Here is a 19,558-nt window from a genome sequence, read left to right as displayed (position 1 = left end):
CCCCACCCCACCCCCTGCCCTGCTAGACTCTATTGTAAGGCCCTTAAACAGTTGAGCTTCATAACGTATGCTGTGTTTGGGATTTTTTGAAGTATTTGTCACTAGTGAATATACCATCCTCCTCAGGACAACAGGAAGAATAACTCTCCCAGGGCATACTCCCAGTAACCCATCTCCTCCAACCACAACCCACTTGCCTACAGCTACCACCCAGTCAGTCCATTCTAACAAGGATGAAGTGAGAGTTACAGTTCATCTCTGAATATTCCTGCAATAAAACAGGAGCTCTGGGGGATATCTCCTATCAAAATCATAACATCAACTATAATGCCAATTTCCAGCATTAAAACATCAACTGCCATTTAATATATACATGAATTTATTTGAAATAGAATCATATCATCGCTTTTTAAAAAACATATCCCAAATAATCTAGATACCTGTCTTAGGCCATGCAGAAGATGACACCGTTCTAGGACAAGTGACTTTCATAGCAGGTACTCCCAGGAGATGCTGGTAGGGGTGTGGTTAGTATGAATCATTTTTAGGTAAACTCAAAGCGTCAGCCTGATCCTGCTGGGAGTTTACACATCCAAGTTTATCTCTTTGCTGGGCAACAAAATTGTCTTTTGAAGCACTTGCCCTTATTGGCTATGAAAGTATGTGATGGTAGGGAACAGGTAACAGACTTCCAAGATTTTCCTTCTTTCCTTTGGGTTGGAGGAACTCTAGTAAGATAAAGGAAGAGCAGGAAAGAACACAGTGGAAATGTGGAACAGCACTAAAATAAAGCACCCATGACCTGCTGGATGAGGTTCCAAAAGTGACCTCAATACCCCATGAATTTTATATTATATATAACTTAAAAAATACCTTAGTCTTCTGATTCTGGGAAGATGGTTTAAATATTTTTTCCTATTCCTTCCACTAACTACAATTAAAAACTCTGGATATTATACAGGGAACTAAGGTAAGAAGACTCTAAAAGGTGGAAAGGAAAGTGGACCAGCTACAATTTCAGATCTGAAGAACACCATAGTGGTAAGTTCTCTATTTGGTTGGTTGCTTAATTAATTTTTTTACCTTACATATTGCAGACTGGGCACTGGGAAAGTCGGCAGCCCCAAAATATCAATAGGCTCAGACAAAAAACAGTCCCAACAAAGACCTGCTTTCTCTTGACAAAAAATAAGGAGAGGAGACATCTAACAAAAGAGAAAACCTTAAGCAAATAAAAGTTCTACTGAAGAGGTCCCGCAAGGAGCCACAGATTAAGTGACAGGAAGGGCAAGAGAGCTAGGTATCACTGCCTGTTGGGTTGTCTCCTGGAATGGGTGAGATGGTTGGGATGAAGAGAAGAATGCTAAATGAAGGCAAAAGAGAAATCTGGGGATGCCTAGGCATTTAAATCTTTGGTTTAAAAGAACAACTTGGGAACAATGAAGAAGTACAATTCCTTGTGACCCTCCCTGAAGATTCATTCCTAGGTGCCTTCTGTATGTTTTCAAAGTTCCAAAGAGGATTCTAAGGGATAGTAAGTATTGAAAACTTTAAAGAATGAGAGGAAACGAACTGAGAAGGATTCACTTTAAACAGGGAAATGATTTGGAAGATTGTATTCAGGAAACCTATAAAAGAGCAATTCATGGATGGGAGAGTGACCAACAGTACCAATGACTGGATAGCAAGCTCTTTCTTGAGCAGTCAAACAATTTGGGACTGGGTCTGGATTAGAAGATTCCCTAAATATTGCGGAAATAACAGAAATCAGGTCAATAAATAAATAGCTATTTTATTTTATAGACTGAAAAAGAGTAGTTCAGAGAAATGAAAAACCTTCTACTAACTTTAGAACTGCCTGAACACCACCCCTGATTATTTTGAGAAGACAATAAATGACTATGAAATCAACTTATATTAAAAATACAATATAAAACACTGCCAGAAGACAAACATCAGTGGTGCAAATCAAAATATAATTGATATAAAGTTAAGACAGATAAATTATAAAATTTTAGGAAATGACAGAATCATAACTCAATGTTTACTGTCTTAATTTTTCTTATATGTTCATTTTATACTTTATTCACTAACTGATTTCCTTTCAAATATATAATTGTTTTGAGTTGGCATATTCTGAAAATACAATATAAAATCATCTTAATTTTATAATGAAAATAGTAACATGTATATAATGGTCTATTAGTACATACTTTCACATTTTAACTTGATCCTGTCGATACTCCTCTAGTGTACATAGAATTACTACCTTGCAGAAAGGGAAATGGAAGTCCTTGGAAATTAGGTGGTCTCCTCAAGGATCTCCAACTTCTATGTAGCAGTCACAGAATTCACACTTGAGAAGTCTGACCCTTGCAATTTTCCATAGCACATTTTTTTTGTCTTTTAGTCTGTTTATCTTAGCATTTCTGGTCAGTCTTTGGAAAAACTATAGCTAAATGTTTCAGAGACTGTGCCAGGGCAAGCTCTGGTTTGTGAGAAATAATGGGGAAAGAGGGTTCTGGTATTTTGTCCTGAACAAAAGGGGCATCAGTTGTTTTATCAACAAGGTTAAAAGAGAGGAAAATAATTTGCACTGTATCCTATGGCAACAGAAATGAACTCTGACCCCTCTCCAACAGCTAGAAGTTTCAAAGTTGAAAATTAAAAAGAGGTTACTATGATTTTTATTCAAATGTCCACGATGGTGAGGTTGTCTTGAAAGGATATTATACTTAAGTTTTCCTTCTTTGTAGAAGTAGTCATTGAAACAAAGAAGCATTGAAAATCATTGTTTTATTTTTGCAATGATTGTGACTAAAAAATGCAGTAATTCATGAGCAAACATACAAGAAAAAGCCACAGAAGCCTGTAAAATGTTGTTCTCTAAAACACAGAGAAATTAAATCTTGCTTTTCTGAATGGCTGACATCAACAAGCTAAAATACTCTTATAAAGAGCAGTTTTATAAAACCTATTATAAACATTATTTTACTAAAACACTTCAGAACCAAATCTTAGTAATCTTTGGGGAAGATAGCAACAGTGATTCCTGGGTCACTGTCATCATCATTTTCAGGTTCTTTATCATTTTCTTCAGGAATACACTTGCCATGTGTTTTTTCTGGGTTTCTCTTTTTCTTAGGAGTACAGAATGGGTTATTTTTCTCTTTCTGGGTATGTGAGTTAATAATTTCTTCTCTTTCCAAAGCAAGTTGTAGACAGTTATAAAACCTGTAAAGAATTAAGTACAACTGTTATATCTGTATATTCTGAAAGCGAATGACTAAAACACACACAAATTTTATAAATTATATAAATTTGACAATGTCTTATATTAGCTTTATAAATATAAAATGAATCAAAGAAAAAATATGCTTCCTGCCTTTATCACTGTTTAAATAGGAACAAAATACGTTCAGTTCTTTAAGAGCAATTCTGAAAACTGGGCTCGAATCATCTCTCAATGCCTTCTATTCAACCTAAATTTCCTTTCTATCCTGGATGTAGGAATCAAGTGAAGTGGGGTAGGAATCAAGTGAAGTGGGGTAGGAACCCTAAAAATTATTATTTTATTTTAAAAATCATACATGTAAGAGGCTCACTTTAGAGTCTGAACACCTTTACATAGATACACTATCAATATTTTTTCTTTCCAGTTCATTAATGTAGTCTGAATTCATGCACTTAAATATGTATAACTGTTGTTTTTTGAACAATTATATTACATATAAAGTTTTACATTGCTTTTCAAATTTAATATTTATTGAAAACATTTTTCTGTATCATCAAATGAACTACAAAATACTTTTTAATAACAGTATAACATTATGTTATCTAGATAGGCCTTTATTTTCAAATTTTTCCTAATACAAACACAATGTAAAAATCATTTTGGAAAATGATTTGGGCTGAGTGTCTGGCCATTTCCTTACAATAGATACCTAAAAATGTAATCATATGGTTAAAGGTATGAACATTTTAAGGCACTTGATAAAATACTGCCTGTTTTCCAGGGTGGACGTTTAAAAAAATATGCTTCTTATAGCAGTACTTGAGAGAGACCACTTCACTTATAGATTAAATATTACCATCAAAGAACATGCCTTGGACTGGGGCTATAGCTCAGTTGGTCAAGTGCTTGCCTTGCAAGCACAAGGCCCTGGATTCAATCCCTAGCACCACAGAAAAGCCAAAAAAAAAAAACCAAACAAAAAACAAAAACCATATATATGCCTTACATTGACAGATTAACATGGTATCTCATTATTTTAATTTTTTATATCTTTGTTTGCAAGTGACATTTCATTTATTAGTTACTTGAATTTTTTAAAATAAAAATTGTTCTTTTATTTTTCCATTGCAGTTTTAGTGTTACGTTCTTAAGACAATAATCTGTAAGCTCCCTGAAAATTGGGTTTCCTTTCTTCTCTACACCCATTGTAAGGTGCAACATTAATGATCTGCCTGATGCAGTAGCAGACTGTAAATGTATGTGACAGACCTTCTAAGCATATTGGAAGGCAGCAGGGGGCATAAAGTGCTGCACGTGTTTGACACCAGCATTCCACTGGGAAGGCTGAGGTAGGTTAATTCCAAGTAACTTCACTGAGTCTTGATTTCCTCATCTAGAAAACTGGATAATATTGTGTACCTAGCAGGATTGTCAGAGGATTACAGATGAGATAGGTAAGCATCTAACACAGTGCCTGGCACAGAGTTTTTAATAATGACTATTTTTAAATAGTATAGGCTTCATGAGACCAGGACCCTATCTTGTTTCCTGTTATATTCTTAGCATGAAGCACAAGGTTGGCACACTCAATAAGAAAGTGCTGAAAAAAAAGAATGAATAACTACCAAATAAAGAAGGTAGCTGTGTACTATCCTACGTCCCCAATTAGAATGATCTGGAAGTTGGAAATTCCCGTCCTGTTGTGGGGATCCCATGTTACTTATATATTCTATTATTAAGAGATTATAACAGGAAAATTTTGACTACAGAATATATTATTGTTTTGATCAATTTTCTTTTCTTTAACTCAAGGAACAGGCAAGATTCTATTTGGACAGGCTTTAAAGCACAACTATCATAAGTGACAAGATTACTACATATCCTATCCCTGTTTTAGGAACACTTGCACTCACCACAGGACACTCATATCCAGTACTGTGCTTGGCATAGTGATAGGTGCTCAATAAATATTTCTTCAACGACTAAATCAATCTCAAAGAAATAGGTATACTTAAAGGAGAAAGAGTAAAATTGACAAGTAACATTTGGGCCTTTTCCTATGGTAACAATCTTTTTATTTAATGCACCCTTTATATCCAACTGAAAACTCCTCTAATCACCATTTCCCCTTCTCCTCTGAAGTGGAGACTGCTTATTCTTCCAAATCCTGCCTACCTCAGATTTAAGAGATGAGGTCAGAATGCAGCGGGCTCATCAATTCTTTGCCAGGTTAAATTTCTTGATCTGCTCATGCCACCTACTAATACTCTGTTCAGTCCCTTACATTCATGAAAACCTCCACTCTTGGCTTGACCTTCTTCTCCAGGGTTGGTCATTATCACACTTTATCACACTTTATCTAACACATAAATCTGAGCATGCCTCAACATAGTGTGACCACCCTTGTCTGACCACAAGATGCCACCCAGGATAGGTAGTGACCTGTTCCTCTACCCATGTCTACCTATCCTATACCTCAAGCTTTGGTAACCAAAGCTTTTTTTCTAGATTATACTTTATTCCTAGAAAATGCAAAATAAAATTAAATGGGTCTTTTATGATAAGAGAAATGGCAGCTTGTGTAAAATGTCTCTTCAATCACATAACACAAGGTAATTAAAGAGGAACAGATGCTTTAATCTTCCATTACAAAATCCTAACAGTTCAAAGCTACATTCTTAGGTTACCAAAAAAACAAAAAAAAAAAACAAAAAAAAAAACCTGGTAAGATGGGACAAAGTTTTCTTTTGCTGAATGTTTGAAATAAAAACTTCAAATGCTTCTTTGAGAAACTATCTTACTCAATAAGTCAGAAATTTGTTTTCAAATTCTATGTTTTCCAGTATGTTCCACGTTGAAAAAACTCATAAATACTTATTCATCCTCACCCCATCTATCACTTTTATGATGGGGTTAAGGCTACTCTGGAAATACCTGGTGTCCTTGCTGTCAAGGACCAAGTACAATCTCTCCTGGGAGAGACTGAGGACAGAGCTAGGCTGGGATACACAAGGAGTTCACATGGAACTTGGAGAGCAATTGTGGTTAAAAAAAAAAAAAAAAGATGATCCAATCTCATCAGTCCTTCACTCAGTCATTTACTTTCAGTATTAGAAATCAACCATTGGTTTACCCAAAATAACCCGCAGACCTAAATGTAAGAACTGAAGCTGTAAAACTCTGGGAAAAAATAGGGGGTAAGCTTTATGATATTGAATCTGGAAATGATTTCTTGAGTATGAGACTAAACTCACAGGCAACAAAAGAAAAAATACATAAACTGGATTTCATAAAAATTTATAGCTTTCAAACACCAGAGGATGGTTATCAAGAAATTGAAAAGGCAACTCAACTGATAAGGGACTAATATCCAGAATAGATACAAAGCTCCAATGACTAAACAACAAAAAACCAAACAACTGAATTAAAAAATGGCAAAGGACTCAAATAGATATTTCTCCAAAGAAGATAGACAGCCAATAAGTACATGAAACGATGCTAAGCATCACTAATTACTAGGGAAATGCCAAGCAAGACTATATGGATACCACTTCATACCCTACTCTGATTACTATTATTAAAATATCAGAAAATAAAAAATATCAGCCAGGATATAGTTTCTAATTTCTCATTAATGTTGGTAATGTAAAATGGCACAACTGCTATGGTAAACAGTATTGGGGCTCTTAAAAAAATGTAGAATTACCACGATTGAGAATTACACTCTGAGTATGTACCTCAAAGAACTGAAAGCAGGGACTTGTAGAGATATTTGGACACTGATGTTCAGAGTAGCATTGTTCACAGTATCTAAAGGTGCTAACAGTCCAAATGTCCATGACTGATGAATGGATAAACAAAATGCAGTCTATTAACACAAGGTAGTATTATCACCTTAAACAGAAATAAAATTCTGATATGTGCTACAGCATGAATATATCTTGAAGACATTAGCTAAGTGAAACAAGCCAGACATAAAAGGGCAAATATTTCATGATCTCAATTATATGATAGTCAATTTCAGAGACAGAAAATAGATTAGTACTTACCAGGGGCTAGAAGTATGGGGAATTAGGAGTTATTTATTATTTAATTGGTATAAGTTTCTATTTAGGATGATGAAAAAGTTCTAGAGATGGACAGTGACAACAGTTGCACACAATGTGAATGTTCTTAATGCAACTGGATAAAATGGTAAATTTCATGTTATACATTATTTTACCATAGTTAAAAGAGTCAAAAAAAAATCAACCACTGGAAGTAGATTCAATTACTCTTTTAGATTTCTTTATTCTTAACAATATTATATGCCAATATATTCAGCCCTTTTATTCTATGTTTTATTTAACATTTTCTTATTATATAGTTGATGAAAAGAAGAGCATGGTTAATTTCATTCTACTTATAGCCAAATGGTGGTTTCATCTGATCCATGTCCTGACCTCTTATTAACAGACACAAAGAATGCCTTCCTCTTGTAGTTAGTAAAAAGATCTTCAAGCTTCCTATGTCTCACCTGGAAATCGTTATGTATGAAATTATCTTACTGTGTCTGGTGTTAGTCCCTGTCTCTTCCAGTCTCCAAATCGGCAATTTATATGGCAGGCTGCAACTTGCAAGCCTGTTTTGCTCAGCTCCAGAAACCACAGGAACTCAGCTGTTCCTGCTGGATAAATCCCTTCCCACTGACAAGGGGCTTGGGGACTGTTTTTTTTTTTTTTTTTTTTTTTCATGAATAAGATCTTTCTTCTATTAAATATTATAATAGAAAACAATATTTTCTATTAATTTTGATTTCCATGTTTCCAGAATATATCTTGCTGCTGAAATGTTACACATTTTACACATCAGAATTATTCTGGAGTTTTTACAATTCTCTTAGAGATATCTGAGTTATGAAATGGTCCTATGACAAAACATTTCTAGTATTCCCCGTGTGATTGCCTAACCAATCACCTCCAGTGTTTATTATTTCTTCTCTTTTTCAACAGAAGAGTAACTCTTCCTCTGCATTTGGCTGAATATACATCTGTTCCCAAGGGAGCTCCCTAATTTGTTCATACTTTTTGAATTCACATGTAATCTTCTAATCAGTATCTTAAGACATTTTTACCCTTCTTTAATTTTTCCCTGATTTTATATGATGAGCATAGAGCTCTCTTGATAGCAGCATGCATACTATAATCTCAAAACATTTTTGAGTCAATGGATTTAAAGCATAATTTGATTTTATAGTTGGTGAACGTGGCTCAATTAACTTCACCAGGTGTATAGTTAGTTGATCTTGGGCTATATTTATAATCTTATTGAAATGCAAGTAAGGAAACAGAGAAAGCTGATTTGCTACCTCCTACATTTTAACAAACAGTCTCACTGGATTACTATCTAACAAAAGTAGTAAACTTTTGGAGTGGTACCAATAAATACCTACATATAGTTCAAATCTGTATTCTGGTGGAAGGGAGAGTTGCTCTTCAGTAGATTAGCTGGAATCATCACTTGAGTTAGAATGCTTGCTCTTTGTGGCCAGGTTTTTATGGTCAAATTTTCTCTGACAGGGTTTAGTTAGAAAATTAAGCCCTTATGCTCTAAGACATCCTCTGTACATAATGAATTAACTTCTCTTCAGTGTGTCTAAAATGGTACATGATACATGTCATATCTGGGAGAGTTGAAAAAATAGTCTTTTAATTAATTTGTGAATTCCAGGGTTCAAATGAGGATCCCCAGTTGAGAAAGTCTGGATGGTGGTACTGATGTGGTCACAAGTTTATTCTCTATGAGCAAATGAAGAGAAAGGGCTATCCTATTCCGAGAGTCAACCATATGACAGGGAGGGCCAGCCATATGCACATGTGATCAAATGAATACTAATAATAGTTCTTTAAGGTAGGTACTTCTCTCAAATTAGAGATTAAAAAAAAAAAAAAAAAAAAAAAGGAAGCCAAGAAAGTAACTTGGTGGAACCAGGCTTTAAACCTTGGAGACTGGTAATAACCTCTTTTCCCCAGGCTACACTGCTACTTGGCACTTCTAGTCTCAGCTATTTCAGAAAAATTCTAGATATTAAAGAATTTTAAGCAGGCAAGTAAAGCAGTAGGATTCCTCTGGACTTTACGGACATGATTCTCATTATGATATGGAGAATCACTTGGCAAAGAGACATACTAGGAAATGTTGAGAAAGAAAGTTAATGTAAGAGTTTCATTTGCCAGAAGGTGAAGTTAAAGAACAAAAGTATAAAGATGTGAACAGATAGCTGTACTCTTTCCTGGCTGGATAATTTTGGCAATTCTAGACTGAATCCATGACAAGAGATGGCTGTTGAACTGGCCAGAGGTGTAAAAACTTTGTCAGACAGAAATTAACCAGGCTATACTCCTCAGAGGGAGATTTCAGGTAATATTTGGTGTGTCACAAGCAGGGTCAGTGTGCGCACCTTCCCTGGCCGCCTTACCTATCAGTTACAGTTCTGTGCTGGTGGGCTCTTTCCTAAATGATTACATTTCTCTCCTTAATGCTTGTTTCTGGTGGTCACATGTCCAGCTACCTTTATGTTCCACTTAGTTCCTCATCTCTTCTGACCTATTCTCACCTATTACCTTGATCATCTTTTAATTATTTATGATAAGGCTTGAAGTAGAAAAGCAGTTGAGATTATAAACAAATGATGGTATGAAATAATATTTTCAAGGATGACCTAGACATATAAAGAATAATATGAAAATATCTAATTAATATACCTTTCAATTCTTTTCTTGTTTTCCTCCATTTTTTGGTTTGCTATATTTAACAGGAAGTCAATATATTCTTCTGTCACCATCAATTTTCCCTTATGACTTAATGGAACTTCTAAACCATGTGTACTCCGGACAGCCTAGAAAGAAAAAACAATTTAGATATGAAGACTTTATAATAGAGACACTGAAGATAACTAAAGAAAAGTCCCAATCAGGCCTGAGTTTGAACATAGCTTAGTTCCATTACAGTATGTAAGTCTGTTCTTTGGTATAATTTAGCTGAACACAGTTGAACCAAAGGAGATTAAATAGATTTTCCCATAATATACAGTCATTTCTGAAGAAAGCATTCTACATATTATCTTTCAGGGAAGCAGATAATATCTAAGAATCCAATAACTTTGAACAGTTTCAATCTCACTATGGCTTAGAAGATTTAGTACGCAATTTAAAGAAAAGAAATAAATGAAACCTTAACAGAAGCCTTAAGGGAAAATTAAGAGAGACTGGATACAAAGAACCTCTTAGCAGTGTTTGAGCTAAGAATGGTTTCAAGAGTAAACCACGGCTCCCCTGCCACACAAAGTTGCTTTCTTAATGTGTGAGGGTTGCCAATCTTAGTAACCCTGCTGATGAAACAGTCAACATATTCTAAGCAGACCCTAACAGTGGAAAGCAGTTAAGAACAACAGTAACAAAAATTATTATGAGGAATAAAAATTCATTTACTGAATCTTTACTGAGCATCTGCAATATTCTAGGCCTCCTTTAAGGTATGAAAATACAAGAGGAATATAATATGATTTCTGCCTTTAAGAGCTCACACCTTAGAATAGAAAATAATAGGTGAACAAAGAATTGCCACATAACTTACATACTACCATAAAGAAACAAGCACGCACATGCATGTGCGCATACTCACAATATTAACAAAAAGGTGGAAGAGAAACCACTGATTAAGGCTGAGGACTCAGCTTTATGGAAAAGGATATGTGCAATTTCACCAGACATAAAAAAAGGGGAAGGGGGTGCTCTAACTAGAGGAAGAACTTATCTGTAGGCACAGAAACATGGAAGAGCGTAATGCCTTTGGGGAAACATCTAATAGTTCCATATGGCTGGAGTATAAGTGTGCTAGAGGAAGATGAGCAAAAACACAGAGACATAAGATAATTTGAATATCAGAGAAAATATCTGGAGACCATGATTTTTTTTTAGAAGGGGGATTTTGACAGTATTGCTTGCAGGGACTCTAGGACAAAACCTGGAAATAGGAAAGCCAGTCAAGAGACAAGTGTAAAAAGATTGAGGTAAGGAATAATGAGGGCTGAAATAGAGGCAGCAGCAGAGGACCTGGGGTACAGTCAGGGTGAGAAATGAGAGGGAAAAGCGATACAACTTCTAACTGATTACATACAGAGGACAAAGAAGAGAAATGTGGGGAAACAGTTGTGTTATCACTTGGAACACCAGAAACAGTTGTGTTATCACTTGGAACACCAGATTCAGTGTGGAGTCAGGTGAGGACACAAACCAGTACTGAGGACTTTGATTTTCTATTTAGACTTGCTTTGCAGGTGTCTTCTTTTGTCGGTCTGCCTTATTTAGGAAATAGGCTATTTGTTAAAAATAGATTTTAAAAACTCTAGGGAGCTAGAATAGAGGATAATCTGAAACAGTTCAAAAACAAACAAGACATCCCATGTCAAACAGTGAATACCATAGGAGATCAGAATTTGGCAAAATAACTCAGGGTTGGCTTTGCCATGAAAGGATAAAAAATGTGGGCCTTAAAGAGCATGTAGTCAGGAACCAGCAAACATTTTTTGTGAAATGACAGGCAGTAAATATTTTTCACTTTGTGGGCCATTCAGTATCTGTCATAGCTACTCAATTCTGCTACTGTGGCACAAAAGCAACTTTAGCCAATAATTCATCCATGAGCATAGTGGAATCTGGCTCCCTGTGGACTGGATTTGGCCCTGATTCAGTAGGTCGCTGGATCTCTGATAGAACTAAGAAAATTCAGACCCCAAGGAATTAAATGAGTTTGCATGAGTTCATGTAATAGCTGGGGCCCAGTGTTATCAATAGAGAGGACTTCAGACTCCTCTGTGACTTTTGTCATTATACCATGGTGCTTATTAAATCATGTCTTGACTACTCAGGATGAGGATAGAAATCAGGTTAAAAGTAAGCAAAGAGAATTATAATATAAAACTTCAAATGTAAATTTAAACTCTGGAATTCGCCATTTAGAACAGAATACGTTGCTGAAGAAAATGACAATAAAATTTGTCCAACTCAAAGAAATGCTTTGGGCCAAAATATATCTTACCAACATAGTCTTTCCCCTCTTTCCCACTGTAATGCCAGAGTTTCTGAAACCAGAATCAATTGCCACTGAGTGCTGTAAGAAATTAAAACTTGTTAAATTCTGATACTCTAGCTAATCAGATCATCTATGCAATTCCATAATTGGCAGAAACATTATGTGACCCCAAAATCTATTAAGGTTTATTGCTTAAAAGTTCTAATTGCATTTCTATTAGATATACCAGAATATTGACTCTGGAGGTGTCATTGAAAGAGTAAAACTAGAATTCAATAAAACAGAGACATTTGGTTAGTAGTTGTTTACATAAAGCAGAAAATAACCAAAAAACCAAAAAAATTCAATCATTCCCATGTTGTTTAAAAGTAAACAAAATTCTTTTAATGAGTGAAATGTTTTCAACAGATTATCTCAGTGCCATTTCTAATTCTAAAAAAAAAAAAAAAAAAAAAAAAACTGTTGAAATAATATGAGAAAAGCATATAAAATACAAAAATTTTGATCTCGTGGGTTGACTATGTTACTCTATCAGTCTCTAAATATCTCCGTATGTGGCCCTTGGGACCAAATGTGGGCCTCTTCTTTTCTCCAGCTCAGTAGTTTTAATCGGGAATGAATTCGTCCCCCGGGGTAAGTTTGACAGTGTCTGGAAACACTGTTGCTCCTCAGAGCTTCAGAATTCTACCCAAAAGCCAATTTTAAATTTTCATTTAAGTGTTAATATAGACTAAATTATGTTCATAGGGCTTCAAAATTCATATGTTAAAGCCTAGTCTCCAGTGTGACTGGATTTGGAGATAGGGCCTTTAAGTTGTTCATTAAGGTACTAAGGGTGGGGCAGTAATTCAATAGGACTGGTGTCCATATGAGAAGAGAAAGAGATGCCAGTGATGTGCACTGAGAAAAGTGCAGAGGGAAAGGCTATGAGAGGGAATAGGGGGAAGGTGGCCATCCCCTGTCAAGGAAAAAGGCCTCAGGAGAAACCAAACCTGCAGGCACCTGGATTTTTCACTTTCAGCACCCAGACTGTGAGAAAATAAATTTCTTTTGTTCTAAGTCATCTAGTCTAATATTTTATTATGGCAGCCTAACAGACAGGTATCTGCATGAAAACAGTATCTCAAAGACATTTCACGAGAAATATATGACTCAAATTTTTGATTCCTACCATTTAGACTTTCAGCACTCCCCATCTGAAAAAGGGTACTACCAAATACCCACGTGCTCAAGTCAGAGCTAGGGAGTAATCACTGGTTCCTTTTTCTCCTTCTCTCTCAGACTGCCCTTCCAGAGGCAACCTCAACAGCGGATTCACTAAAGTGAATCTATTTTTCTCCTCTTTTTTCAGTTCTGTCATCTTGGGTCAAGCCACCACCATTTCCCACTTAGATCACTGTGACCAACTGCTAATTTTGCTGGAGCAGATCTGAGGTTTCAAAACAAACCTCATCAAGTCAGAAAACAATCCAAACTCTTTTCTACAAGGCCCCCAGTGGCTGGTCCTGGTCTACCTCTCTCACCTTCTCTTGGTATGCTCTCCCCTTTAGACCTGGGTCTTTTTCCTGTTCTATGAATACATCATGCCTTTTCTTGTTTCTGAAACTTGTACTATATACTTTTCCATCTGTTTGGAATATTCATTTTCCAGTTAGAGGCCTGATTCTTTCTGTTCCTTCTAAGTCTTAGCTTAAAGAAACCTCTTCAGAGAAGCCTGTGCTAAAGACCATCCTTTACATAAAATATTCTCTATCACCAGATTGTTTTTTCATTCTGAGGACATTTTGCACCTTGCTAGTACTCTCTTTAAATGCCTGTTCAGTTTTTGTTTGTTTGTTTGTTTGCTATTCCCCAACTTTGAGGGAAAAGCAAATGATCTCTAATCATGTGCCTGACACACTGGGACTCAATGCATTCTTGCTAAATGAATGTCATAACACAATTTAATTTTATATGTAAATATCAAAAGTACAAAAATGAATAGGGAGATGAAACAGAATCACAACTAAAAGGACATTGACTCAATACTCATTTAAATGATGAGAAAAATGAAATATTCTTTGGGATAAATTTTAACATAGTTCCATGGTGTTTTCTCTAAGAACTCAGCAAGCAAAACCAAAATATACAATGTTGAAGTATAATTTATAAATATAAAGGTTAAGAAGAAAATAGGAAGAACAATTTGGACATTCTGTTTTGCAAGTGATTATTATGTACTTTTTTAATAAGATAAATGGATTGATCAGATAGATGAATAAATAAATGAATAGTTGAATAAACATCATGTTATTTTTATAGGAAACTTAATGTTTAAAATTAAATTTACCTGGACTTATAAATTAAAGTACAATGTAAAAGTTTTACCAGCATCTGTGCGTCCTGCAACTGCTGACACTGCACGTGAAGAACAAATGGTTCAAATTTGAAAACAGCATCACCTTTGGCTTTCTTCAGAGCTACCATCTACATCGATGAAAAGTGATAGCATCAGACTCAACTATAGGATCCATAGGTGACACTTTATCTCACATATACCTTTAATTTTTCTTAGAAATTCTCAAACAGCATACTTTTTCTGCAATAACTTTTCCTTCTGCTTTCTTGATCCTTTCAGCAAAAACTGGTTAATTTGATTATTTTCTGTAAAGACTTGATTTCCAATTCTTCCATAAACCTTCTGAACTATTTTTTCCAATTAAAGTAGTAGCTTACTTTATTTAATTCCATAACAGACTTTTTAAAAAAAGAAATATGTTATCTGAAAACTGTGCTAGGAGAATTGTTTAAATTTATTGTTAGATTGAAACAGTCATATGTATTGTAAGAGAAGAGTCCAAGAAAATTTGATACCTCCTTTGTGTTCCCAAGAACTCTGCTTGGTATAGAATGTCCTGATAAACTCACAATTGCATTGCACACACAAAAATTTCAGAGTACAGTCAATATGTTCCAGTTCCCTCTGTAGTGGGCATAAGTAAACTTTCCTTGGAATTGCTTAGTTACATATGTCAGTGGCTCTCAGGCACGTCCCCAACTTTCTAGATTTCAGACTCTATGGGGCAAGGATCAGGGTCCTTTTACTGTAGCACAAAGTGGGGTGTATGCACTCAAAATGCCCTGGTCAGTTGTGTTATAGATCTGTTAGCCATGGGGCCTAAAACACAGCAAGCAGTTAGATCTTCTGTTGTCTCTCTTCTCTTGCTGTAAATAAACATTATATTATTTGAGCCTACTGTGTGTGTTGTCTGTTCTTAGCAACCTTAAATCATGCACTAGTCTCCTTCCTGTGTGGCACTTACCTGCCTTTTGACCTTGGCTGCACTCATGTTATAGTCTATCCTTCAGCACAGCCTGACCACCTAGTGAAACATGTAATATTATGTCTGAGCTAGAATTTACATAAGATAGTTATTATTTCTGTCTGCCAAGCATTCCTAGTCAGCACTCCCCCACCCCTCATTCACATCATTTGTTTCTGATATGACTGTCAATCTATCATATCAGAAGTGTCAAATGTTTATGTTTGATCAAGGACATCATATCATTCCACTAGTAAAAATAATTGAGCTAAAAGGGAGAACAGTAATCCACACAGGACAACTCAGAGTACTTCTCCGGGACTAACGCATGAATTTCAGGAAAAGGAAGTCTTTTTTCTGCTGGGGTTCCTGGTACCTATCATTCCTGCCACAAAGAACATCTGCAGCAGAAAATATATGGGCAAACATGCAGAGAACCAGTATCAAAAACTAGAGACAGAAGTAGTACCCTAAAGATAATATTTGAGTACCTGGAACAACAGTGCCTGATTCCATCTTCACCTCTGTCCTTTCTGGATAAAAATTGTGATTTCTGCATAAGACGGAATTGGATTTCTAAATTCACTGGAAATGAAAAGTTCCAGACTAATACAAACTTATATGAACTCATATAAACACTTCAATTTAGGAAACTAACCGAGCACAAATATAAAGATTTTTCAAAAGCAATCCTGGTAAGAAATGTATAATTTATTTACATCAGTGAAGCTGGTAATGCAAAGTCAGGTCTAATCCCCTTCTCCTTCTATAATTTGTTCCAGGTTACACAGTTATTAAACAGCAGAATTGAAAATTTGGATCTAACCAGTCCATCATCCATAAACTTTCTATTATGTCCATAAGGATATGTTTCGTCAAGCCACAGTAAGTAATGCTTGCATACATATTTATACTTCCACACTTTTATCTCCTAGGACCCAAAAAAGCCATTGTAATGAAAGCTTTCTAATCTTTAGCCATTATAATTATGCACATAAATCACCTTGAAAGTTGTTCTTTTCATATGTATTTAAAGTAACTGTGAATTAGAGTTTATTTCTAAATTTATATATAAGAACTTACCACATCATCTTTTACACAAGGTATGTGTGTAACCAGCAGCCAGCAACAGTTTTGTTTCTGAACCCCCAAACCATTTATACCCTAAAATAACAAATAATAGAAATTTAATCATAAAATATTTACAAAAATAATAAGTACAATGTATAGTATATTATAGGCTTTCTTAAACTAATAATGTTTTAAGAATTACTGAAAACAATTCAATACATTTTTGGGTAAAGTTAGGCCCAAACAAAAATGACCTCAAATAATTTGACTTATTTGAAAGGTAAAGGTACTTAATATTTTCTGAAACATTTTTGTGAGAAAAGAATTACAATCAGTTTCCTCTAGCAGCATCTGAGTTGTACAGTTTTATTTGGCTAGCACTGTATTAAATTTTCTTTGAATCCTTTTGTAGGATAGCAGACTGCCTCAATAATACGAAAGACCAATCACTCTTTACTGATGCCTATGCTGTTCACACCTTTATGATACTTCCCTGGTCCCTATGGGCATAAATTTGTTATTTCTGTATTAGACTTCATATGCAGCCCCAAAGAGAGCTAGGACTAAAGGTCAAAGTTTCAAGAAGGAAAATGTTTTAACAATGACTTAAATGGACAAATGTTTATTGCAAAATCCTATAAGGTATATACATACTTTACCCTTAAAACACTGCAAAGAAAAGATAGGAAATCACATGCACAGAAACCACTGAACTTCTACAAAGTATTTATACAATGGGTCCATAGGAGACTGCTGTCTAGCCTTGGAACCAGAAAGCAGTATGTTTTGAATATCTGTTTTGTTTTCATTGTAGGACTTTGGTAACTTATGTGCACGACCTCGTACTGGCTACTATAAATCTCTGAGCCACTATGTGATGCCTCTTTACCAAGTTTACAGGATCTAATTGCATGATTTAAGCACAAATGCCATCTCAGATTTATGTTATCTGTATTTCCTTTATTTGGATTTCCCCACTTTTAATTTTTTTCTTGTTTCCTTCTGGTAAGTTGCTCAAACCCTTCCTAAAATAAGACAGGGTAAAAATAAATATAATATGATATAATAAATAAAATAAAAAGAGGTTCACACAAAGCTTAAGACAGACCAGAGCAGTCATTACCTCTAAGTGGGTAGTGTGTATTGTGTGTATTTTCAGGTAAAAAAGGGAAGTTTTGGGAATCATGTCTCAGATATGCAGAGATGGGGAAAACATTTCAGAAAGAAAAATATGAGCAAAGGCAAGAGTTGATAAATACAAGATAAGAGAATAGTTCAGTTTCTGTGGTTTGCTTGATATGAAGAGAAGTTGTGGAAAATAGTGTTGAAAGGTACAATAGAGGTTTGTATTTTCTGATGGAAAAAAGTGTGCAATAAAAAGTTTCAGCAAAAATGAGTGACCAAAAAAATTCTGCTTTAAAAGTTTATTTAGCCAGCTGTGGTGGCCCCAGATCTGTAATTCCAGCAGCTTGGGAGACTGAGGCAGGAGGATTGCCAAGTTCAAAGCCAGCCTCAACAAATTAGGAAAGGTTCTAAACAACTTAGGGAGACTGTGTCTTTAAAAAAAAAAATCTATTAGTGTGTAAATCGGTTTGGAGGAGAAAGAACAGTGGTTCAGTGACTTGTTTGGAAACTACTGCTAAAGTCTCAGTGAGCTAGGGTAGCGGAAAGAGGGGATGAGAGAGGGTGTGTGGGCAAGAGTGTCAGGGCTCCACATGCAATGGAAGCATTATAAATACCAACAGACCTTGATAACTTGGGAAAACAGCAAATGATCAGTCTGTGCTGGACCTAAAGAATCAGCCTATGAATATGCTATCTTCCATGCTCTGAATTTAACATTACTAATACAATGAATACACAGCCAACTTTTAAAGCACACAATATGGGTGCTTGATGCTAAATATTTCAAAAGAGATCCTAGTTCCTCCACACAAAATTCCTTTGGAGCAGACACTATTTTCCTTGGTTCATGGAACAGAAAGGAGCTAAGTTAGATAATTTTCCTAAGAGCACACAGCCAATAATTTTTGGATTCTAAGTAATATCATTCCAAAGCCCGAGAGCTTGACCCCTATCTCCTACTATATATATATTATGTATATTACATACTATTACATATATATATGTATTTTTTTTTTACTGTTACAAAATTACCAGGGTTGTAATAATACTGTGAGCCGCTAGGAGGCAGTGAACTCCTTAAACCTAATGATGTTCAACCACGTAGCAGCGAGGATTGAAGTGAGGGCTCAGGCTTGAAACTCGCCAACCTAGCAGAAAATCAAATTCCCTAGCCCTTGCTATTCAACATAATTTTCAGGCCATCATTTGTGGGCTTGTTACACATGCACAAAATCAAGCCCTACCTTACACCTGAATCTGCTTTATGAGAAGACTTCCCCCACCGCGCCCCAAGAAATCCATAGGCAAAACTATCTTAGAAGCAACTGGTCTGATTCATCCGTCAGCCTGTTTCATACATAAAGAAACAGAGACAATTCACCAGAGGAACAAACAGGCTGGACTGGGTGTTCCACTGAGTGGGCACAGGGCTTCTAAAGTTGCATATTAAAGGGGCAGGCCCTGGAAAGGCACAAGTGGAGCCTCACCCCGTCTAGGAGGAGGATGCGGCCAGCGCAGGAGCTGGTAGTGAAAAACTGTTCTCGAGCGTTCAGGAGCTGCACAATCTCGACCACATCTTCGTCCACACTGCCCTTCCGGCTGAGATCTGCTTTACTCAGACACTGTGCCTTCCATCTCCTGAATTCTGCGCTGCGATCCATGCGTGAGGAATTTAGAGTCCGCACTCTCCACTTTGGCATTCGTCTCGCCTCTCCCTGGGGGCAGCCATGTTGAAGCGAGCGGTGGCCGCAGA

At 35.9% G+C, this 19,558-nt stretch overlaps 1 protein-coding gene across 2 annotated transcripts; it reads right to left on the bottom strand.

Moving 5' to 3' along the window:
- Positions 1 to 1,772: 1,772 nt before the first annotated feature.
- On the bottom strand, positions 1,773 to 19,516 carry TYW3 (tRNA-yW synthesizing protein 3 homolog). 2 transcript variants are annotated; one of them, XM_079129388.1, is made up of 6 exons: positions 19,293 to 19,516; positions 16,693 to 16,773; positions 14,675 to 14,773; positions 12,314 to 12,385; positions 9,979 to 10,112; positions 1,773 to 3,234 (listed from the first exon to the last, which is right to left on the bottom strand). In XM_079129388.1, the coding sequence occupies exons 1-6, from the start codon at positions 19,503 to 19,505 to the stop codon at positions 3,018 to 3,020; spliced, it is 816 nt and encodes a 271-aa protein (XP_078985514.1). In that variant the 5' UTR covers positions 19,506 to 19,516; the 3' UTR covers positions 1,773 to 3,017. The 2 variants fall into 2 exon arrangements, with proteins under 2 accessions (XP_078985514.1, XP_078985515.1); XM_079129389.1 differs by lacking the exon at positions 12,314 to 12,385.
- Between the last annotated feature and the right edge of the window lie 42 nt (positions 19,517 to 19,558).

This window comes from Sciurus vulgaris, assembly GCF_902686455.1.
Source record: "Sciurus vulgaris genome assembly, chromosome: 1".
NCBI lineage: Eukaryota > Metazoa > Chordata > Mammalia > Rodentia > Sciuridae > Sciurus > Sciurus vulgaris.
This window is presented reverse-complemented; position numbering and strand designations above follow the sequence as displayed.

What these genes read in the sequence shown, in the direction of transcription:
- TYW3 (XM_079129388.1), bottom strand. Translation starts at nt 19,505, where the DNA reads ATGCCAAAGTGGAGAGTGCGGACTCTAAATTCCTCACGCATGGATCGC. An exon ending in GCATCCTCCTCCTAGACGGG is followed by an intron (nt 16,774 to 19,292) that starts GTGAGGCTCCAC and finishes TTGTTATTTTAG; the next exon opens with GGTATAAATGGTTTGGGGGT. An exon ending in AGAGGGGAAAGACTATGTTG is followed by an intron (nt 10,113 to 12,313) that starts GTAAGATATATT and finishes TTTTCTTTCTAG; the next exon opens with GCTGTCCGGAGTACACATGG.